This window comes from Cynocephalus volans, chromosome 3 (genome assembly GCF_027409185.1).
Source record: "Cynocephalus volans isolate mCynVol1 chromosome 3, mCynVol1.pri, whole genome shotgun sequence".
Classification (NCBI taxonomy): Eukaryota; Metazoa; Chordata; class Mammalia; order Dermoptera; family Cynocephalidae; genus Cynocephalus; species Cynocephalus volans.
The window spans coordinates 38650463-38674799 of NC_084462.1; the positions used below are offsets into that span (position 1 = coordinate 38650463).

A 24337-nucleotide genomic window follows, 5' to 3' on the forward strand; every position below is an offset into this window, starting at 1 on the left:
AATTTTCACTATGTCCTCAATAAAAACAATAGGAAAAAAAATGTACAACAGTACCTCACAGTTTAATTGCTCTATGCATTTATTATTAGCTATTATTAATGCAGAAAGAGGGGACAAAAAGCTCACAAACACTCTACACAATTTCACAAGACACATTGCAGGGAAAAAAGTGACTGAGATGAATCAAAAGTATCCTAGGGTCTTGGTGGACGCATTCCTGGGGGAGGTGGACCTGGAAAGGAAAAAGGCAAAATTTCATGAGACAGAAAAACTATATATAAATATGCAGGGGCCTGGCTGCCACTGACAAGCCCCTATACTCCTATTCACCTCTAATTCCTGGTGGAGGGGGTCTCATTCCTGGAGGAGGCATGCCTATTGGCGTTCCTCGAGCAGGGGGAAGCCCAATCGGTGGGCCCATGGGTGGCCTCATACCAGGTGGAGGAGCCATTATTCCTACAAAGAAAAATACCAGAAATAAAGCCCTCATAAATGGACTCATAAAAAGTGATACAATTCAGCCCAGATAAATGGGCCCACATACCAATGAGGGTCACAATTATCTCTTTGACCAATACCTCTACACATGCCATCCCCAAGTCAAATCAGTCCACAGCCTTTCATTAAGAACCAGTATTTAAAGGAGGGAAGCATATTTCCCAAATTCCTAGTTAAGCACTTAGGATGTGCCTTAATTCAGTATTTTCAGTCATCACTTCCTCGAGATGACATAATCTCTCATGAGAGATCCAAATTATTCTTGTTCACCAATCCCTTACCTGGAGGAGGGGTTGCTCTGCCTACAGGTGGGGGTGGAGTCCCCCGTCCTGGTGGATACTGTGTTGGTGCTCCAGCAATGCTGGCAGTGGCAGCAACAGCAGCAGCCGCCACAGTGCCTCTTCCCTGTGGAGTCATGACCTGAGAAAGCATTGCCAAAAAGACAGTAAAAGTGAGGCACCCTCAATTATTCAAAGAATATAAATGATAGGTATAGCCTGTTAGATAATTAGTGTGATTTTGAATTTCTCTTATTATTCCCAAATTTTAAAAAATCTTGGTACAGTGACATCTAATACTCCCTTCTGCCTCTTCTCAATTCTAGTATATCCATCCATATTTGTCTTTACTCTCCAAGTAGTAGTGGCAAGTTACTATAAGCAAGATAGTTTTAATCACCCCATAACCATTAAGTAGCTAGTTTTATTCCCTTCCTCCTATATATCTGCCCTTTAGTTCCTTCTCGAGCGTGCTGCTTACATGTGTAAGATTAGGTTTTTGAATTGCCTCAGTCTCTAGTCATATTCTCCAAATAAAATAAAACCCTCTTCTGGTTCCTCACCTGCTGGGATGGTCCCCCAACTCCTCGGACAGGGCCTGCTAATCCAGCAGGAGCCTGGGGAATTGGTACACCAGCTGGTACTCCTCTGCCAGCTGCCCTACCAACTCCAGGGCCTCCAGCAGCTCCAGCAAGTGGTACCCGAGCAATGCCAGTCTGAAAGAAGAAAAGTTATAGCTTAAAGCCAAATGATTTACCCAAGGTCTCAGCAGCCTTATTCAAAGATTACTCCCCTCCTCACCATTTTTCCATGCCACTTTTCTCTTATCAGTTCTGTATTCAAATGAATAAATGAGCCAGACCACCACAGAGGTACCCTGCAGATTCCTAATATACACATATTTCTCAAACTGTAAGGACATCTATTTTTATAACTATACAAGCAAATATATAAATCAGCAACTCCTATCCTTATCTAGGTAGTACCCAGCACACAGAATAATATATCAAAAAATCCATCATCTATAAAAAGCATAGACAACCTGTGCCCCTGTTGTGCCCTGATTCACATATTTAAATAATGTAGTGTCCCATAGACAACCTGTGCCCCTGTTGTGCCCTGATTCACATATTTAAATAATGTAGTGTCCTTCCACATTAAAGTTCTGTCCCGCCCTATATCTTCCTTACATCTTTGGGGGGTGGCCCCTCCACAGTCATGGATACCAAGTTCTCCCCACGCAGCAACACCAGACCCAAAACCCGCTTTTCTTCACGCTCTGGCTGCTTTGCATTCTTTGGCCTATAATTAGAAGTAAATTTCAGTGAGATCCCTAGATCACTCACCAACGTATTTTAATAGAACATCAAGAAATATCAATTAAGACAGTAACTAATGCCAACATGCTCATTTCAACAGTTAATGAGTTGTGACACCTGCCCCACCCCGAGGCAAACAAACAAATAAAACCTCTAGACTAGTTAATATATAGGGGTAAATAGTAAAACTCTTTTCCAACCTAACTTCAATCTTTTCTAGAATATCCCCTTAACATTACACTAAAGCAAAACTGATTTTGTAAAATACAGATATGAATTACATAGCTAAGACTTTTAAGAAAGGCAAAAACTAAAACCTCAGTTTCCAAGTTTAGATAGGAAGTACATTTTTTAAAATAATTTTTTAACTAAATTAAGTAAATCTTGATGACAGGTGACACAGAACTGAAATAAAAAAAAGAATGGAAACAGTAAAAGGCAAAGGCAAAGAGGGGATACCAAACAGTAATCATATCCCAACTCTGCAACCATGATGAACAATTGTTATTCTCTATTTCAACTAAGATTCTTTCAGTCTGAAACACTGTTGCAGAAGCCAAAGGAAAACATGTTCCTCAAATTTTATAATGAATGTAACACAATTTGGTATTATGGTCATATTGTAGCTTTATTCACAGTAAATCCATGATTAATTTTGCAAACTGAAAGTAACAGTTTGGGTGCAAGGGCTTTCAGACTGACCTCATTCAGAAATACCGCCAAGAGATTTCAACAATAGATTGGCCCTACCACAGTTTCCCTACCTACTTCAATTACCCTTTTTTAACCTCTTACTTTAGCTCTGTCCTTTGCTTCCCAATGCCTATGTCTCAACTGCTATTACCCAAACCAGCCTTACTTGATCTTCCTGAACTCATCACAATCACAGAGGATCAAATTCATATGCTTGTCAAAAGCCTTAAAGGTGCCAATGAAGATCCGGCCATCTTGCAGGATACATCTCATTCTATAGTCAATGTGCTGCAGCATCTTGCTGCTCTTGCCCACAGTCTGGAAGCAGTAAGAGAGTCAATGATAAGCTTGTCTACACCTTAGTTTTCTAACCTCCTCCCATCTGTTCCCCACTCATGAGGGGGAACATGCTTTTCTCAACTAAACATGCTTTAAGTGTCTAATGACTGCCTCCTCACTTCTTTAAGCAATCCAACATGCTTTTCTCAACTAAACAAATATTCCCTCCTACTTTTCCTCCAACAGTACTCCACCCTTACTCAGTACACTGGTAAATGAACAAATTTGCACCCAGGACCTCTATACTCCTCTAAGAAGCCCTCTACTTCTCAGAACAATGGGCGGTTTTACCATCATGATAAATATTATTTCTTCCCAACAGAGATCCCTGAGAGCAGTTGCCTTTTAGAGCTGCCATTTTAATCTCTTTTCTTTCCTAATTCTAATTCCAAATCACACCTTCCTACAGAACACTTGACCCTATGGATTCTTTTCCCCTTTACAAATTCCTAACTCCATCAAAAATTTTGCAGCTCCCATCAACCCAATGCAAGCATGATGCACTATTTCTTAGTTCTCCATAGCTGACTTCGTTCCAACACACCCATACCCTATTACTCAGAACTTTGAATCAGTGTTTCTCTACCTTTTTTCTCTTTCATTTTTGTTCCCCTAAAGCAGCATTTTAGATTTTTACCCTAGTAACCTCTTTCTGAAACTTATCTCTCTTTATGTAATGTAACCCTCTGGAAGACCACAAAGCATTATCCAAATGTTTTTGGATAATGAACCAATTTTTACCACCAATTTTCATTACCTTGGTGGTGACAGCCTTCTCTAGATTATTCACTCCCCTTCCTAAGCTAAACTTAAAACATTAGAACCATAGGTTAGGATTCTCCCCCCCCCATCCTTCCCAAGACTGTTTTCCTCTGTAGCTTTTATGTCTACTGTAATATGACCTAACAGTCCTCCCATTTGCAGGATGGTCCATTACAACTGTAACCGTGATCAAAAACTCCTTCTGCATTTCCTCACGTGATAAAACATCTCTCGAGATGTTTGCCGAACTTTTTACCACTATTAACAGGACACCAAACACTGCTCATCTGCAGTTGTTACTAAATGCAATCAGAATCCACTCCCCCAGATTTATCCTTATTTCTAACATTCACAACTCAAAGTCACCCACATGCAGCAAACTATTCTTTTGGGCCCTTACAGCAGTTTCCAACCCCTCTGCCTTAACGTACATCTTACCATGATTGCTGTTCCACCAAGTCCGATGTCCACAGTAAACTTTCAGGACCTTTAAGACCTGGGGAAGGCTATAGATAAAGGTATGACGCAGGTTCTCCTAGAAACAATGCAAGCTGGGCAGAAGGTTCAAACAGTAGACGGAGCCTGCAGAGGAAAGCATGTTATAGCTGCACTGCCATCTACCATGTTTTAAAACAGGCAGACAATTTTGCATGGAAATCACTGCAACAGACATATTCAAAAACATCCTTCCTCCCATGCTCCCATACCCGACAAGGAACTACAATGTTTCACTATTCACTCCTCTTAACTCTCCCATTTGATATACCTAGGATTGATGAAATTCATTAATATTTTATTTAGCAATTCTTAAATGTTTCAAAAATAAGCTTAATTTTCCATTCCTAAAATTTAGTATTTTCATTTTCCATCCTTATTTAAGGTAGCTTCATACTGGTCTCAAGTTAATAACAAGTCATCTCTACATCACCATCTCAATTACCCGAGTTTGTTGAAACTTCATACTTTTGGGATGAACCACTTAAATGCTTTCAACTTTTTCTTCCCCCAAAGCCCCTTCAAAATGCTAGGTAATCTTTCCTCACTAAGAACCAAATGTATTATGAACCTGCTTAAGACTCCCTATGTCAAAAGGGGACACACAACTACTGAACATACATATAAACATATGGACAACTTTTTACTAACCAGAAGAACATGCATGGTAGCAGTAAGTTATCATTTCCTCCATTACTTCAAAAAAGTGCTGTTTAGCATGGCAACATTGTACAGTTTCAAACTGCTGATTATACTAAATAACAAACCAAACACAAACTATATTACTTCTGAAGGAAAATTTGCATTGAGGCATAAAAGTAGCAGATAACAAAAAATCTGACACAATAGTACTTTTAACAATGCAAAATTTCTCAGTAAGATCGTTCTCCACTGTCTTCAATAGAGAAAATTTGGAAACAGCAAAGTAAACTAAACTAGTTAAGTAAATTTTGTGTTTTTGCTTTTTTCTTTTTGGTTAAGTAAATTTTGAATCATTCACTTCAGAGGTTGATAATGGACACAAAATAAATAAATAGGAAAATTAAATTGCTGGTGTAGTCAAGCTAGGCATCTACAATTAACAATAATTTACTGCATGTTATCAAATGGCTAGAAGAAAGGAAATCAAATGTCCTCATCACAAAGAGATTAAGTTTTATATTAATGAATATGGTAATTACTCTGATTTGATCACCACACACTGTATGCACATACTGAAATAGAAATTCAACTCTGTACCCTACATATATGTATAATCAATGTTTCAATAGAAAAAGAAAAAAAAAGAATGTGAACAATTATGAATTATAGGAACATAAAAAAAGTAAGTTTTGCATAATAGTATCAAAGTAATAGTTCATTCAGTGAAGGTACAAAGACACAGAAGTGATGTTTTCCCTGTGATTCCCAGAACTTGATGGAAGTTCTATTCATTTTATAAGAATGTGAAAGATACCAGATTACCTAAGAAATTCCTAATCATTATTCAGCATGCCTCTCAACCTTTGTTTTCTACACATAAACTGTCATGCATCCTTTGTGTAGCTTTTTCCCTGAAGACAATCTACCTATAACCTCTATACACCGTCCATATTCTAACAACACCAGTAACAGACTCTCTTTATATAAATGCTTCTTCTCTCATCCACTTGACTTATATTCTCAAGGGTACAGGAATGACATCAGGGATACTCCAGTGCCTGGTGTACAATAAGGATCCAATGTTTGAACATGACTTACTGTATTACATAAAAACTTATAAAGATGTCAAAAGATCTATTCAAATAAACTAAGTCCCCCCAAAATAAATGTAGTTTCTGACCCAAACTAACATCATGAGCAGTAGAAAAAGTTTAAGATATGTAACTTAGATGTTCCTAATATTGTCAAAGGATTCTTTATAAAGCAGTCTTAATCCAGGAATACTTGGTGTGTGTCTGACTCACTGGCGATTTCCATTTTTATAGCATTGTATCTATTAAGTCTTGAAACCTTCAGCCACCTACAGTGACAGAAAGTAGATTAGTGGCTGCCTAGAAATGGGTAATGACTGCAAATGAGCATGTGAGATCTTACTGGGATGATGGAAATGTACTCAATGCCGCTTGTGGCAATGACTACACAGTTCTGTAAATTCACTTAAATCACTTATTAATAAACTGAAAATGAGTGAATTTTATAGTATGTAAACTATACATAAATAAAGATGCTCTTAAAAAGTAAAAAGTCAGGACCTTCAAATAAGATGAAAAGTCCATTAAGATTGTTTTAAATTGCTATCCAAAAAACAAAACCAAAAAAAGGAACAGCTAACCAATCAAGACAACACTATTCCTCAAGCACACCCTCCTTTATGTTCAACAATGGCAACATACCACCAGACAACGGTTCATATGATAGTGATTAATAGAAACCAATAAAACTAGATGCAACTTTTATAAGACTTCATTTAAAGAGGAAAAACATAACATGAAAAGGTTTCTTATGTAAGGATTAATATGACAGGAACCATTATCAACAAGCGTATTTAAGGTGGGAATCTGTAGCCCTTTCTCCAGTACAAGTTTGTTTAGCTTTAAATTCAGAGGTGACGCTTTTACCTTCAGGTGCCAAAAGATTTGAGAGTACAAATTCCCCTGTCCAGCTTCAGTTTCAATGTTCTAAGCCATTAGATATACAGGTGAACACTACTAGCCCCGGATCCTGGATTTTTGATGTAGAAAACCGATAGATCTAAATAAAATCTCCTTGTATTTTGGGGGCAGAGTAAAAATGGAAGGCCAGTTGGTGTTCTGAATGTTCATCATTCAAACTGTTTGAGGCTGACCAACTCCTACACACCCACTATACATTGTTGTCCAGCAATCAAGTATGAAAATGTATATCAAGGGATAAGTCATGGCCTAATGAAGTGGATACCTAAAATACTGGGGACACGCATATGTAATATATACATAAAATAATGTGTATAAACAGAAGATATATATTTCACTTAGAACTCAGAATAGGGGTTGACTCCTTAAGATTTTAACCTAAAAACCTTTAAAGGTTGAAATCTTAAGTAGAGAGATCTGAAATTCACAAACAGTTCTTTCTCATCCCTAAATCTGGCACAGCATAATCATGAACTCTGTGTAAAGGAGAAGAAGAAATAAATCATTCTGTAGAATGATCAGATTTACCTCTACACCAAAGGACAACAAAATGCTTCATGAGGAAAAGCACAGGAAGAGTCATGGTATATCAGCTCAGAACAAAGGGCAAAAAATAAGCAAATAAATGGCCTGAGATCCCTCACAGAAGGAGTTTTCAAACTTTGGAAAATGTGAACTTTCAAATGATTAAATTGCATTAAAATGTAAAGCTTATGTAAGTCAAATTAAAGATGACCAGACTTGTCCAATGCACATACAAGTTAGAGATCACGGACTAACAGTATTGCCTTAGTGCTCAGTCAAATCCATTAAAACTTACAATTACAGAGGGTCTCTACAGATATTTTGAATAGAAAAATGTGCAAAAAGTTTAACAATTAAGTAACAGAAGAAAATACAACTAAATAGAAAGTATTAATCCACAAAGCAGTGCCATTTAAAACTACTTTATCTGAAGTGTTTATTTAACAACAACAGGAAAGAACAGAGGGTGGTACTAATAGTCTAATAATTTTTGATGGCAATAAACATTTCTTGTGATGCTTTTAGAAAACAATGTAACAAAACATTTAACAGTCATACTATTTTATCAAAAAAACAGAATAACAAAAGCTGGCAAAGATGTGGATAAAGGCGGATCCTTCTGCACTGCTGGTGGGACTGGTAAATTAGTACAACCACTACAGAGAACAGTATGGAGATCACTTAAACAACTACGGATAGAGCTACCACACGATCCAGCAATCCCACTACTGGGAATATACCCAAAGGAATGGAAATCATCATGTCGAAGGGATGCATTCCCAAGTTTATTGCAGCTCTATTGAAATAGGCTATGGAATCAACCTAAATATTCATCGATGGATGACTGGATAAGGAAAATGGGGTATATATAAATACAGTGGAATACTATTCAGCCATAGAAAATAATTCTGCCCCTCACAACAACATGGATGAGCTTGGAGAAATTAAGCTAACCAAAAACAACTCAGGTACGGAAAGAGAAATACCACGTATACTCATAAGTGGAAGCTAAACAAAGAAACAAACAATAAAGAAGGAAAGAAAGAGAGAGAATGAAAGAAAGAAACAATCACAATAATACACTGAACTTTTAGAAGGAGAGGACAGAACTGTGGTTATTAGAAGTGGAAAGGGGGGATAATGAGAAATTGGTTAATGGTCACAAAGAATGATTACATACCGTAATAATGAATAAGCTAACTATCCTGACTTGACCATCACATATTGTACACAACTATTGATAGTCAACTTTGTACCCCACAAATATGCACATCGATTATGCTTCATTTAAAAAAGTCATACTAATGTTTATTTACACCCTGCATCAAACAAGCGGTAAAGTAACCTAGTAAATTTTTAGGTACCAAACAAAAACAAAACTAATATTCTTAACATAATGGTTTACTTTTCCACTTTTGCTGGCTATCATATGATTTAGATTTCTGTAATGGTATCAATTGTTTGAGTATCTTTAAAAACTATGTGTCTACCTATACAGCAAACTTTCCCTGTCATGTATACTTCATTATACTCTTTATACAATCCCTTTCTTCACCACCTTCTATAGCATCACCACTGTCCCCACCATAACATTTTCTTCTTTAAATATGGTTTTCTAAAACAAAGGTCAGCCAACTTTTAAAGGACAAGATACTAAATATTTTAGGCAGTGCCTGTCATTTGATCTGACACACTACTCAAATCTGCCACTGTAGTGCCAATGCACTCATAGACCATATATAATTGAATGGGCACGGTTGTGTTCCAATAAAATTTTATTTACAAAACAAGTAGTGGGCCAGATTCTTTACCAATCCCCCTCTAAAGAAATCCTAGTAACTACAGTACTATTTAGGTAGAACCAGCAGCTGAGATTAAAATAAAACAGGATATAATTAAATATCAAAACATTAGACACTTACAGATTATAATGTATGATTTAAATAATACTTTTTGTTGTTGATTTTTTGACCAGTAAGGGGATCGCAACCCTGAGCACGGTGTTGTCTGTACCATGCTCAGCCAGTGAGTGCAGCGGCCATCCCTACATAGGATCCGAATCCGCGGCCTCAGCACTCCCAGTGCCGCACTCTCCCGAGTGAGCCATGGGGCTGGCCCTATAATACTTATTTTAAAAGAACATATGAACTGAACTAAGAAGCCAAGATTCCAGGGTTAAAAAAAAATCAATTGTGCACACCTACTCATCATTGAAAAATGCCCTTACTCTAGGGAACAGCTGGAGACATAATCATATTCCATTGTCTGCTTCCAACCAAGTCCACGCAATTGCTAGGGAATGTTGTATACAAAGGATTCAACAAGAGAATATTTCTCAGTAAATTTATGTTTGTCTCCTTAGATTTAAATTCAAAATGATGTCCATAAACAGGCCTTATTAATTCAACTCAAGCTATAATGTTTTAAATACAGAATTAAAAAAAAAAAAACTTGAAGAGAACTCATCCATAAACTCCTTTTCTCTCTGGCCTTATTTTCTAAAAAAGTAATAATACAATTTCAGGAATAAGGGAAGTCAAATCTTAAAATCACCCCCCCCCAAAAAAAAGGAAAAACAAAGCATGAAATCAAAATCAACTTCTGATTATCTTTTTCCTCAAAAATTTAAGTGACCAACATAAAAAGACAGATTAAATACATCTACATCACACTGAATAAGTATGGGAAATATCTTTATTATATTGTCTGCTCATTCAAATAGGAAATACATTGGTAAAAACAGAAGTGAGAAAAAGACAAAACAATAAAAAAGGAATAATTAGTAAATAAGCATGGGAAAATATTTAGATTCTCTAACACTCATTGCTAATGAACATGTATATTTATAATTCAATAGGCATAAATGCTACTGTGTTTAATATAACTAATGCTGGTGGAAGTGTATTGTTACTGGCACACTTTTTTTTTTTTTTTTAAGGCAGTGAAAACTAATATAATACTTTGCAATACAACTTAGAACATATGTCTCAAGTTCATATTGAATTTATTTTCACATCTGCCTATCTAAGGAAACATTCCTACCTAAAGTCTTAGGCAAGGCTATTCACTGAAGCTTTCTTCAAGCTACTAGCAGAAAAAGTTTCCCACAAAAGGGAATTATAAGACATTCACTAGCAGGACATTTAACAGCCATTCATCATGAATTATTTTTATAATGCAATAATAAAAATCATGGCAAAATAAAATACAAGTAAAACTACCTAAAAAGCATGCACTACAAAGACTAAAAGTTGATTTTTTTATTTCTGACCATCGCTGCATCAGCTCTAACCTGGTTTGGCTTGGAATCAGCTACCTCGATGTTTCAGTATTGTTTTAACCACCTCTTGGTGTCTCAGCTAAGAATGCCTGTCTCAGTTCCACCTGGAAATCCACCACAGGTACTGGCTGCTGCTGAGAACGCCTCGGGTACAAATGACACCTATGACAAGAGGACAAATTAATAAAGACATTTGTCTAGATAGATAACCATATGAAAAAAAATGCAGAAACCCTTAACATTTAAGAAGATCCTTCTTTAGGGGGAGAGCATGCCATTACCTTATAAGGAAATTATAAAACAAAACAGGAATCTGCATACAGAGATTTGCAAGGGGCTAGTGAATACTTACCCAGACTGGGGACATTTCCAAAGAACTATAAACCCCAAGAGCTGTTAGCCCCATAACAACACCATCAGTACCATATCCGTCACTCACTTTCCAATCATCCTATGGAGAAATAGTCCCTTCTCCCCTAGAATGGGGGGAGGGAGTTGCTAAAGGATTTTTCAGTGAGACATTAAGGCTGTCATCCATACCAATCCTTGAGAAATCCTGAAACAAAGAACTTCCTAAAACAAAGGACTCTCGAACTATGTAAATCTATTATTAGTTTGGTATTAGTTTATCATCTATTAGTAAGCAGGGAATTCCAGAAGAAAGCCCTCAACATATTCCTATGAATCAGTAACACTAGCTGTGAATCTAATGATAAGGAAGATATAGGATTGTTGGTTTGCTGGCTAACTATAAAGGCCTGAAGGAGGAGGGTGGGAGGGTAAGTCATTCGCAATTCTTCCCTTGTTAACAGGAAAACACACACACACATACTTTAAAAACTTTGTGGAAAACTAGAATTGAAAGATCATATGAACTTTTCCATAAACTTTTTGAGAAACTTTGTGTGTGTGTGAAAAAAATATTAGAAGGCAACTGAATTTGAAAATGGGACTGTGGTAGTTTTTCCACTTTTTTCTGTAGTTTTTCATTAACATTTTTAACATACTGATGTATAATAATTAACCTCTAAATCCTTGGAATTAACCAAGCCATAGGTGTGTCTTTGTTACTCAAGATGGGTCCCTCAGATTACACCTGTTTATGCTAATGAGATGACTCAGGATGGTGGCTGGCCAGGCCACACAAAGATCAGAGGGTTGGGGCTTTGAACCTGACCTCTTGGGAGGGAACAGGAGCTGGAGATGAGTTCAATCACATGGCCAATGATCTAATCATGTCTGTGTAATGAAAACCCAACAAAAACCCTGGACATTCCAACTTCTGGTGAGTTTCCTAGTTGATGATATCCACTGATGTGCAGGAAGGGTAAGGCATCCTGAGGACAGGGAAACTTTACATATGGCATCCTATAGGACCTTGCCCTATAAACCTACACATTTGTATTCTTTATAATAAAACTAAAAATAAGTAGTGTTTTCTCCAGTTCTGTGACTCATTTTAACAAACTACCGTACTTGAAGAGGTAGTGGGAACCCCAGAAACTATAGCAATCTGATCAGAAGTGTGGGTGGCCTGGGAACCCTGGTGCTTGCAATTGGTGTTTGAATTGAGGAGAATCTTATGGAGGAACAATGAAGTCTGTGCTAACTCCAGGTAGTTAGCATCAGAAATGCAATGCACATACTCTTAAATTTTCCTACTCCAATCACCAAATAATGAAATCTTAATTTGGGTATTCTCCATTCCAACCTCTGATACTAAATGGCAACTAAGTCTCTGATTTAACAAAATTCTAAAGCGTTTCAAGTGAAAAGAAAAATCTCCTTCTTCAAACTTAAGTGAATTTTCTATTGCACTTGTCCCTCTTGGGTTTAACCTACAACCTCACAGAAGACTAAGGTAAGATTGAGAAAATTATATGCAGCCTATACAGCACTAACTCATAAACTGCAGAATATTAATTTGGAAAAACATTTGAAGGTATGCTCAAAATACACTAACAAGACTTTCCAGCCTGAATTTCCATTTAACCTCAAATTCACAATACATCAAGAAACAGGGACGATATTATCCAGTCCCAAAGAACAGGGGCTGATGTGGTGAAATATCTAGTGGAAGACAAAATAACCATCAATTCCAAGTGGCAGGGGGAGAAAAATCAGTGAACTTCTACTAATATTTGTTGTTGGTTTGTGGAATACTTTTTTTTTTTTGCATGTTGTGTTGGCTTTTATTTAATTTTGTTCTGGATATTTTTGAAGGGATACTAATGATAATACTTTATTGGTCTTTAGGGCTGGTACCCACACAACTCCTCCAAGACGACTGATTCCCAGTACTCATGGTTTGGGAGAAGGTGAGAGATTAATGGGCTAACACTAATAGTTTACCACATATACTAGAATTAAGTAACCCAATTCTGAGAATCATGACCACATGAACCATGATGCAGGGTCTATCAATCCTGCTTACCCCCCCATTGCTATACTTCACTTACTCTCAAAATGAGGAGAGGCTACTGGAGAAATTGTACTATTTCCCTAATCCAACAATCCCATCTCAGATCCTTTCCCCAGTTCAGGATCCTGCAGTATTTATATATAATAGATACAGGAGCGAGATCAAGAAAATTCAAGTTGTTTCTTCTCCAAAGCATCAAAATGTTTTCATAGATACAGACAAGGAAGACACCTAAATAAGGCTTATTACCTCATCCCAAAACAAAATGAGGATGACATCATCTGCTGTATTGGTCCACAATGTGGCTGCATAGGATTAAAAAACTAACAAAATATAACAAACATGATGGAAACTTCACCCACTAACAAGATCATCATCCATGAGACCTCAGTTCCACCTATAACTCAACCACAATTTCTCTAAACTACCTCTAGAAACTCTGGGAATAGCAGTGGCACTTTTAGGGGAGTGGAAAAAAAGATACAACCACACAAAAGAAAATGAAAAAATCAAATATCCTATAATAAAAGATAAATTATAACGGCCAAACTATTTATAAATAAAATATTTATGAAATACTTCTTTCAAAGCAATTCCCAAAGTGAAAATGTAATTACAGAATACACTCAGAACATTAAAAAAAAAAACTAAAGAAGTAGAAAATGGGAAAATCAAAAATCTTTACCCTTACCAGTAATTTAAAATGTGCGAATATTTTATAATTTTTTTATATTAAATGAGCAAATAACAAAAATAAGACACAAAATGGTATGCACTGTTTATAATTAAAAAGAACTTTTGGATTGAGGAAATAAAATAATTAGTATTTTTTTTTTTTTTTAATCTTTAGTGTTACCTGCCGCACTGCGCTCAGCCAGTGAGTGCACCGGCCATCCCTATACAGGATCCTAACCCGCGGCGGGACCACGGGGTTGGCCCTAAAATAATTAGTATTAACACAATGCATTTCTAGAGTGACTGTTCTTATCTTCATTATTAACTGCCAAGAAATGCAAACTAACTAAATATCCACCAATAGGCTAATGATTAAAGTAATTATGTTACTATACCACCCATACTCTGCAATCTGTATAAAAGTAGATTTATATGCACTGATATTGAAATATTGCAGGGCATATTGTCAAAGAACAATATATACAGCACTATGTCTGCAAACACATGTATGCAAACAAATCGAATCACACATATGTGTCCCACCCTCTTCCCTACCTATCCCCTACATATATAACGGACATATGTGTGTACAGGACAAGGTCTGAAAGGACAGAGAACAAAGTACTTAGGATTATCTCTGGGGATGGAAGGGGAAGGAGAATAAATTGGTGGTGGCTTTAAGATTAGACTCTACTTTTATGTAAAAATGTGTTTTACAAAGAATCCGTATTCATACATTGCTAATACTTGTAATTTTGAAAAAATATCATAGTAAAATAACTTTAAAAATGAAAAAATACTACCTATTGATACTGTCAAAACTTTAAAAGCAATGACAAAATGCCAAAGATTCAATGTATACTCAATATGTATCTGGTCATTATAAACGTTCCTATTTGTAAATTGAAATTGCCCGTCTAGAAAACTAAAATATGTGTGCACACATGCGTGAATTAAATGTGTCTGTGTGTATTCATGTGTATATATCCTACACAAAGAGGAAAAAATACAGTTTTTTTTTTTTTGGCAGCTGGCCAGTACAGGGATCTGAACCCCTGACCTTAGTGTTATAACACCAGACTCTAACCAATGACTTACCACCCAGCGCAATTTAAAATTTTTAACTGGATAAATGCACTAACCAAAGACAACCTAAATATTACAGAGTAAGAATAAATACATAATGTCCCTTCAATGCACCAAATATTTTGCAAGCATACGAAAAGTGATTTAACAACAGAAGTTAGAATGCAGAAATAATATAAATAGATATATATGCTGAAGGATAAATATAGAATTTTAAAGATAAAACCTACCTACACATGTACGAAAAAAAAGGAAATACATTACTTTAAAGTTTTAACAGACGTTGAGTTAGGTTAACGTGATTAAGAATTATTTCATTACGTTACTGCTAAGTCTTCTTATTACGTGGATTTGCTTCTGCAGTTAAATTCATTTTAATCCCTCATTATATGACACCTTGTTCCAATCTGAAATACAATTCTGACCTGGAATGTTCTCAACCCAGACTGTACTCACTCCTGGTTGCTCAGTGAGGCTGTCCTTCTGCGTTTGACTTGGACTTCCACCTCTGGCACGTGCTGTTCTGTAGTCCGTCTCAGGTGTAAGCGATCCCTGAAAGAGGAAAAAAAATTGTTTGATGGACTTCATCAATTTAACAAACAACTCCATATTTAAAGGTTATATTAAGAGCTGTATTTAAATATGACAGAATTTTTAAAGTGTTCACAATCTAATTAAAACAAGGTAAAATTAAAACATTAAAAGGTCTTTATCCTTCAAGCAATCAGGATCCATGCTCTAGCCACATTATAGCTCATCACATTATAAAACCTGGTTTTAAAAATCTGGAAATAAAGCAAAAGTAATATATTCACTTCTGTTTATACTTATACATACATATATAAAAATACCTACACAGAAATATACATACATACACATAAACCATACCACCATTATGTACTCAGTACTTATCCCCCAACCCAAAATAGCAAAACTGATTCTAAAAATAGTTTGGGAAAACACTTTTTAGAGTATAATAGATACTTTTTCATAGTGAATTGGTAGAACACAAAATTTAAATTATAAAATGTCTACTTAAAAAAATATCCAGTGCAAATGCTACTTTCTTACGATCTACAAAACAAGAAACAGAAGGGCTGCTTATGCAAGAAAAGAACTATCGACACAGCAAAAAGAAAAAGAAATACTGCCATGTTTTAGGATCTGCAGAACACTTCACAAAATGGCTGCTCAAGGGAAAAGAGAATGAAATCCCCACTTGGGCTGGCCCTGATAGGAACTGCAAGAACAACTAATACAATTGCAATTTAAAAATACTAGATCAGAAAGAACAAAAGAAAAGGCTTTTTACAAGTCATGTAAGTAACATTTCAAAGGACACATCCCAAATGCTAATTCTCTGAACTCTCGCTAATTTCAAAAGTCTAATAAGACTTTTAGATTGGTAAAATAGCTTACCAACAACCCCCAAGCAGTTGTTTCACTGCTTCAAGAACTTTGAATGTTCTAATCCAAGCTATAGAAATGATTCTTTAACAAATCAAGTGTACATACATACTAGATTTTTAAATGATAAAATTTTGTACATTGCTAATCTTCATGACCTTGGATTAGGTAATGGTCTCTTAAATGTGACACCAAAGGTACAAGCAACCTAAGAAAGAAATAAATTGAACTTCATCAAAAGTAAAAAAAATAAATAAAAAGTCTGTTTCAAAGGACATTAAAGAAAGAGAAGACAATCAGCAGAATGGGATAAAATATTTTCAAATGATAACAGCTGATTGAGTCTACTATCCAAAAAAAAAAAAAAAAAAAAAACCCAGCAAAGGGGAAGGGAGGGAACTTTTGGAGATGATGGATCAGTTTACAGCTCTGACTGTGATGATGGTTTTCAAAGGTGTAGTCTCCTAACATCAATTTGTAACACTAAATATCCACAGCTTTTTGTATGTCAATATATTTCAACAAAGTGGTTTTTTTTTAAGTCTTATATCCGGAATATATAAGGAACTTTTACAACATAACAATAAAAAGACAAAACCTATTTTTAAAATGGTTAAAAATTCCAATAGATAGTTCTCCAAAGAAGATATGCGAATAGCACATGAAAATACACTTAACATCATTAGACATTAAAGAAATGCCAATCAAAAGCACAATGAGATACCACTTGATACCAGGAATAGTGGGGAGGATGTGGAGAAACTGCTAATGAGAATGGAAAACGGTGTAGTCTCTGACACTTCCTAAAACATTAACCATGAAATTAACATATGACCCAGCAATTCCACTCCTAGATGGTAAACTTGTATTTGTTCCCAGTAGTGTTCATGACAGCCAAAAAGTGGAAGCAACTCAAATGTCCATCAGCTGATAAATGGATGAACAAAATATGGTGTAATATGGTACATCCATACAAAGGAATGTCATCTGGCTACGAAAAGGCATAAAGTACTGATTCATTTTACAACAACAGTGTGTTCAAATATATTTAACAATGTAATACACTATGTTACTTTAATCGAATAAAAAGAACTATTACCAGACTATAATTAATCCAATATTGTATAACTTGCAAACACCCCACTACCAAAAAAAAAAAAAAAAAAAAAACCCTCAGGTCCTTTACCCACTCCATATTCAGTTGCTCAGTATGAAAAGGTCTGAGTTCTGTTCAGAAAACAGCTATTGTACAAAAAAGTTCCATTAGTTCAACTTTCTGAACTAACTTACTTTTAAGCTACTACATACATCCTCTATGAGCTTTAGTTTGAACAATAAAGTTTGTTCCAGATATACACACATGCACACACATGCATTTATAATCTCCCTAACCACAATCCCAACCAAAAAACTAACATTTCAGAAAATTAAGCACTTAAGGAAAAAATGTAGTTAGATGTACACAATGTTAATTTTTTGCTCCAGGAAATACAATTATAAGCAAAACACAATGGGATCCTAAAATTTTATTCCTACTAATTTTCCATAAAATACTTAACATGCTTTACATCAAAAAAACTTAATAAAAAATTAACTCTGATCTCAGGAATAAACAAACCAGAAAGATAATGTGAGGTCCTGTCAGTCTGCACCCCACAAAAATCAGTGCCTCCAAAACAGAACCTGGGAAGAATCATCAAAAAGAAAATTGTGGACCAGCTAACTTCAGACTCTTTATCAGGGAAGGAGGCTGCCTTAACCAGCAACAACACTCATTAAAGCTTCTTGGCTCTCAGCCATAAGCTGAAGGGAGAGACAGGATCAGAGATAGTTCTACTCTACACCGAGGAACAAAAGATTAAAAACCTCGCCATCCCAGATACGTTGAAAGGCAATACTCATAACCTGCTTACTTCAAGGATTCTTCCTAAAAACAGCTAAGAAACAGAGTGCAGTGGCAAATATAAGAGATGAACTTCGAAGCCTTGATGTCTTAAATGTTAAATTTGTTGGAAAACAAAAATGAACATTAGGGGGAATAAAGGAGAGTAAGGGATTAATAAATATGTATAGTAATCATAAATGGGAAAAATATTTGACCAATGAAACACTGGTCAGATAGAATAGGGAAACCAAGATAATACAAACCAGATAGGATCTTGCCTTAGACAGCAATATAAGGATCCCTTGACTAAACCTTCCTTGCTCTAAATCACAGGTAGGGCTCACACTCCTCATTTTCATAAATCCCTAATAATGAGCCAAATATTCACGGGGTAGGACAAAGGCACTGAAACTTCAGAGGCCTTGAAACATGATGAGGCCCCATGAGGAATCCGCCATATTGGGATCCTGAGTCTTAGTGAGACAGTACAAAATGGCGGAGCAGAATAAACAGCTTGCAAAGAGCCAAATGATCGTAAGTTAAACCAAAATATATTTGATGCAGTAGCAGTATATTTGAACAAGCAGGAGAAAAAATGAGCAAATGATAAATACTACACACAAAATTTTAGGCCCCTGCTATTTTTCAAACTACTAGAAAAGAAACAATTCCAGAACAAAGTTTTTCAAATTTAGATTTACCTTTTCATTAATTACAACTCATCACAACTTTACATATTGGTTATGATACATGAGAAAAAGAAATGGAAAAAGGGAAGCATATGAAAATCAATGGAAATGATGGAAAACAAAGTACTTAATGTAAAAATGTTAAAAATCAAAGTAGTTAAATATAATAATATAGTAATTGTCCATTCTCACCAAATTGTCATAGTTCCTTCAACTTCAAAAGTGATCAAAAGCACTAATGTAAAAATCCAGCTAAAGACAATAATTGTGACCCCAAGCACACTCCCGGCCCAACTGGATTCTCCCAACTTCCCTGATTCTCTTTTCTTCTCTTCAAACACAATTTGCAGCTTTCCATTCCTAAGAGCCCAGGAGGGTCCAATGTTTGGCACACCCCTCACCTTGGTTGGGACTGCACCCTGATTCCCTGTTTCAGGTAATTATCTATATTGTGGGGTCAGAATCCAAACATTAAAATGAGTAACAGATTCTTGACGGTGATGCGACTGTTATTAAATTGTCAAATCTGGAAAGTGGAAATCAAAGGCTGTGGGAAGGGGAGTGGTATAAGGGGTTACTGAATTCTCTGAAAATGGAGAATTAGACTGTGCACAATACAACCAAGGAGGGATCTACAAAAATAAAAAGATGGGTTTTTCTAGGGAGTTGGAAAACGATTTAAAATCTCTACCAGTGATGGAGGCTATCTGAAGCAGCACAGCAGATCCTGAGTTGGCCGCACCTTTGTTGGCCTCCAGACTTCCACCACTTTAGTCTACTGCACAACAGAAAAGCAGGTGCGCAGTGCAGCTGCCATCTTTACCCACTTGGAGGCTATAAAAATCCCTGGCCTTTCTCTCATTCCCCGCCCATCCTCCACTGCGACACTGTAGGGGAGGGGGCGGCCCAAGCCTGCGCAAACCTATCTTCTTCCCCCTCGACTGAACCACAACGAGGAAGCAGCAGCCCCCATAGCGGCCAGGTGAAAGGGATGGCTGGCACTCCCTACAGGCTGAGGCTGTGCAACTTCCTCCCCCTGCCTGCCCCACCGAGGGTGTAGGCGGCTGCCATCCCTGTTGCGCATGTGCATCCTTCTAAACCGCAGCACTTTGAGGAGGGGGCAGTCGCCCACCCTACTGACGTTCTCTCCTCAGCACTGCACTTTGGAGAGGGTGGTTGTAATTCCAGCATGGCAGAAACTGAGCAGGGTTGCACAGACCGCCCCCTCCCCCAGCGGCACTGTGGGGAGGGGGCGACCACCCCCACCCTGCCGCGGCTGCGCAGACCCATGCCATTGCAGTGGCGGCCATCTTTGAGGAGTCGCACAATGGCAGTGACGCGGCACTAGACCCCCAAGAAATCCAGTCTTAGAAGACCTAATTCCAAACACCAGAAAAATAATAAAAAAATGAGACCCCGCACGTCTGTCATACGAGGCATAAACAGCAAGTTCTGCACGTCATGGCCCCATCATCTTATACCTTAGCCACAAAAATGACCAAAACATACAAGAAAACCAAACATTTCTGCAGCCATTGCTTAACTGCAGGAGTGGGGGAGCATTAAAAAATCATAAAAAGCATGACTATGATATGTCGCAGAAAAATTAATGTTCCCCCTTTCCTCCAAACTAAAGGCTGTGGGCTGCGCACGGCCCCTCCCTCTGCCCGCCCCTTCTCGCTCATCCCCAAGCTGCTGCAGCCGCCCCCTCCCGACCGACCCCCTCCCCACCACCGACGTCATTCCACCGCCCCCGCCCAGTCACTTTGGACACCCAAATGGCCGCCGCCAAGTGTGCCCCAATGCAGCCTCCCACCGCCCTCTCATAGCCACTTCAGACACCTCACTGTCCCCATTTCTACCGCCTCGGCCACCCAGAGGCACCCTCCTCACCAGTCATTTCGGACACCCCACCGGCACCACCACAACCATAGCCGCAAGGTACCCGCGCCCCACCGTAGTAACCCACAAACTCTCCCCACGTCTCCCCTCCCCACTGGCACCACCACCGCCATGGCCACACCGCCGTACCCTCGCCTGCCGCGGTCACTTTGGCGAACGCCCCCACTGCCGCGGTCAGCCCGCTGTACTCTCCTCCCCCTACCATCATTAACTCACGCTCCGTCCCCTGCATTGCCGCAGTCACCGCCTCAGACCTGAAGGTCATAAGCCCACCTGCGAATGGACCCATTGTGACAAAACAGGATGGGATAGATGTGGGGAGGCAACACGATGGGGACAGGACACCATCAGGGCGGGAGGGTGGAACCCCAAGCCTCCGAAGGTGTCCAAGCTGCTCCTCCAAAACAAAGGATTTTAAACCTTGAGCTCCCCATTTATACAATACTTCAAGTCCTGAGCACTTGGAATCTCTCACGAACAAAAACGACCATTCCCCAGGCTGCTCTGAGGAAAGCCACCGCACAGCTGACCTTGCTCGCTCCATTGCGTCGCTGACCGCTCCTCAGGCCGAGACGTCAGGCATCTCCGGCCGCCGCTCGGTTGTGCGTAGGACTCTCTGCCGCAGCGCAACTTAGTACACGCCCCCACTAGTACACGCCCCCACCTGCGCGTGCGCGGCAGCCCCCCTTCACCCTCGGCCGCGCATGCGTGCCCATTTGTCGCAATGCGGTGGGGGGCCAGCGTCCTCGGTGACCGGAATGGGCTGGGGGAGGGGGCTACCTGAGCCAAACCACCCACTGGCACTTTGTGAGGGGAACACAGCAACAACCACTCACCTGGGAGCAATGGACACGTGTGCCTATTTTTAAGTATGTGTAAAATATTCAGGGAAGAATTCTTGATTCCTTAAGAAATCTTTGTAGGCATCACTGGCCAAAGATTTACAATCACCTTCAGGCTTTCCTATATGCGGTACAGAAAATCTGGTTTAGAAAAATTAAATTTACCAAAACCAGAGTCAATGCAAATACGCCAGATACTTGAAAAAAAAAATCTAAAAAGATGCTACTCTGTTCAAATTTAGTGGTTTGTTTTTCCTTTCTCTACTTTCTACTTTTCGGTAAATTGTGAAAATTATGCCCTGTAAAATCACAACGTAATTAAACTCTCTAGTGCAGAGTACATATATCATTCAATTAGGAAAACTGGCTATTCATGCCTTATTAAAAAAAAAGTGTGAACTGAGATCTCTAACATCTAAAGTGGGATCCTTTCTTTGCCTATTAGATTTGGATACATTTAAATTTTTAACAATAATCAGTGATAGATAGCTGGAGTGAGGAAAAATAGGCAATTTCATCCAGTACTAATGAAAAAGCAAATATATGACTTTTGACCTAATAATATCCTTTCTGCAGATGTAACAGATGCATTGTTAACTCCAAAATTTAGACATTTGTATAACTTGGGAAAAGACAATGCTGAGGCTAGGAAGCTAAGAATATAATCCTGAGGCTTCATTTGCATAGTTTTTACATACCTTTGCCCTTTCTCAATTGTCCATATCAAAAAACTGGGAGGGTGCAGGTGGACTAATCGTGACTAAATTGTTAAATACCCTCCTGCCCTCCAAAAGTGACTGCTCAGGTCCCAATGATCAGATAGCCAAACAAGCGTGCAGAGACATATCAATGCCAATTTTTATGATAATAAAATCTTGAAAACTATGTAATGTGTCTCACAGAAAATAGGCAAGATAAATTAATGTGTATATAAACAATAAAATACAATATGGCTGATACAAAGAATGACCTATGAGGCTGAACCATACAATATTGCCAATATTTAATGTTTTTGATCTACAAAAAAATTATAATTTCTAATAGTTCATTCTTGCATATTTACATAAAGTAACTGTGATCATGGGAGTTAATAGCAAAATATAATGTAAAATTAACCATATTGGGGTATATTATGTAAATATGTTTAATTCTGCATTGGAAAAATTATGAAAGAATACATACTACTATAGTCTAGTGATGAAAACCATGTCTTTGGACTCAGACTCTTGAAATTAGCTTTGATGGTTGACAGTAGTATTACTTACCTTAGGCAAGTTATTTAACTTTCTGTGCAGTATTTTCCTAATTTGTAAAATAAGGGATAATTGTACTTTTACAATGGTTTGACAACTAAATGAATTGATAGACATATTTAGAAAAAGTTGTAGTACAGAATGTAAGTACTTTAGAAATGTCTCTTAAAATTGAACCCATTGTTACAGTGGTACTTCCTCATGGAGTGGGGATTAGATATACAGTATATTTTTTGTTATTGTTAACTAAAGTCCATATCTTATTAAGATTTCCTCAGTTTTTCCCTAACATCCTTTTTCTATTGCAGGATATCACCTATTACACGCTACACACATTACAGTCATATCTCTTAGGTTTCCCTTGGCTGTGGACTGTTTGAAAATTGTTTTTTACTTTTTACAGCCCTTTGTACTTTTTACAATGATAGTGAATTACAATTAAAATATAAGTATTATTAAAATAAATTTATATTTAATTCTCAACTCTAATGTACTTGATTATCTAGTTTCTTAAACCCATCTTCTACCCTTTCCTGTCTGGTCTCTTTTCAAACTCTGATTGCCCTCCTGTTTGTTCTACTGCATTAAGAAGATGCTTTTAGATTCCAGAGGAGACATGATGGGCTCCCTGGGCCTTGCAAACAATCCAAAGAGAATTGTCATTTGGTTCACTCATCTCCTTGAAAAGGATAATTTATGTCAGTTAATAGCCTTGATTCAGCATATCCTACTATTGGGGAGTGAGGATACAGAAAAGGAGATTTTTGCCAGTAAACTTTGCTACGAGTACGCTACTAGTCATCTAATGTGTCTCCCAACCATTTCATTTTTTCCAAAGTCTACACTTACACCCAAGCCAAAAACTTAAGGATATGAGTTTAAAGGATACTAAATCTGGAATAAAACTATTTTCTATAGAATTCACATTGGAGAAACCGCAAAAACTGATTAGAACCCCTGCACTGCACATGGTATATAAAAATTAATTCAAAATGGATCAATACCTAAATTTAAGAGTTTAAAATATAAATAATTTAGTAGAAAACCTAGATGTAAATCTGTGTGACCTAGGATTAGGCAATAGTGTCTTAACACATAAATTACACGTAAAACATAAAACATAGATAACACTTAAACATAAGCAACCAAAAAATAATAAATTGGACATCATCACAGTTACATAAAGATTTTTGGTTCAAAGGATGCTATTAAGAAAGTGAAAAGACAACCTTTAGAATGAGAGAAAATATTTGAAATCAACAACTCAAAGACAAAAAGACAAAAAAAATTTAATTGGCAAAGGATTTAAATAGTTCTCAAAATCAGGTATTCA

At 37.4% G+C, this 24337-nt stretch overlaps 2 protein-coding genes across 4 annotated transcripts; both read right to left on the bottom strand.

The window, feature by feature from the left end:
* Window positions 1–61: 61 nt before the first annotated feature.
* Window positions 62–4418, bottom strand: SNRPN (small nuclear ribonucleoprotein polypeptide N). The gene is made up of 7 exons (XM_063089110.1): window positions 4328–4418; window positions 2955–3106; window positions 1967–2078; window positions 1340–1492; window positions 780–918; window positions 331–456; window positions 62–232 (listed from the first exon to the last, which is right to left on the bottom strand). The coding sequence occupies exons 1-7, from the start codon at window positions 4328–4330 to the stop codon at window positions 195–197; spliced, it is 723 nt and encodes a 240-aa protein (XP_062945180.1). The 5' UTR covers window positions 4331–4418; the 3' UTR covers window positions 62–194.
* SNURF (SNRPN upstream open reading frame) lies at window positions 1405–21549 on the bottom strand. Of its 3 annotated transcripts, none has more exons than XM_063089113.1 (4): window positions 21440–21549; window positions 15483–15578; window positions 10856–11005; window positions 1405–1492 (listed from the first exon to the last, which is right to left on the bottom strand). In XM_063089113.1, exons 1-3 carry the CDS (start codon window positions 21451–21453, stop codon window positions 10900–10902), a joined length of 216 nt encoding a protein of 71 aa, XP_062945183.1. In that variant the 5' UTR covers window positions 21454–21549; the 3' UTR covers window positions 1405–1492; window positions 10856–10899. The 3 variants fall into 3 exon arrangements, with proteins under 3 accessions (XP_062945183.1, XP_062945181.1, XP_062945182.1); XM_063089111.1 differs by lacking the exon at window positions 1405–1492 and adding an exon at window positions 4385–4471; XM_063089112.1 differs by lacking the exon at window positions 1405–1492 and adding an exon at window positions 10242–10269.
* Window positions 21550–24337: the final 2788 nt, after the last annotated feature.

Coding starts and splice junctions, on each gene's coding strand:
- SNRPN (XM_063089110.1), bottom strand. Junction 1,493..1,966: donor AGGGGCCACCCCCCAAAGAT/GTAAGGAAGATA, acceptor TTCTTCTTTCAG/ACTGGCATTGCTCGGGTACC. Junction 919..1,339: donor TTGGGGGACCATCCCAGCAG/GTGAGGAACCAG, acceptor ATGCTTTCTCAG/GTCATGACTCCACAGGGAAG.
- SNURF (XM_063089113.1), bottom strand. Junction 11,006..15,482: donor GCCTCACTGAGCAACCAGGA/GTGAGTACAGTC, acceptor CTCTTGTCATAG/GTGTCATTTGTACCCGAGGC.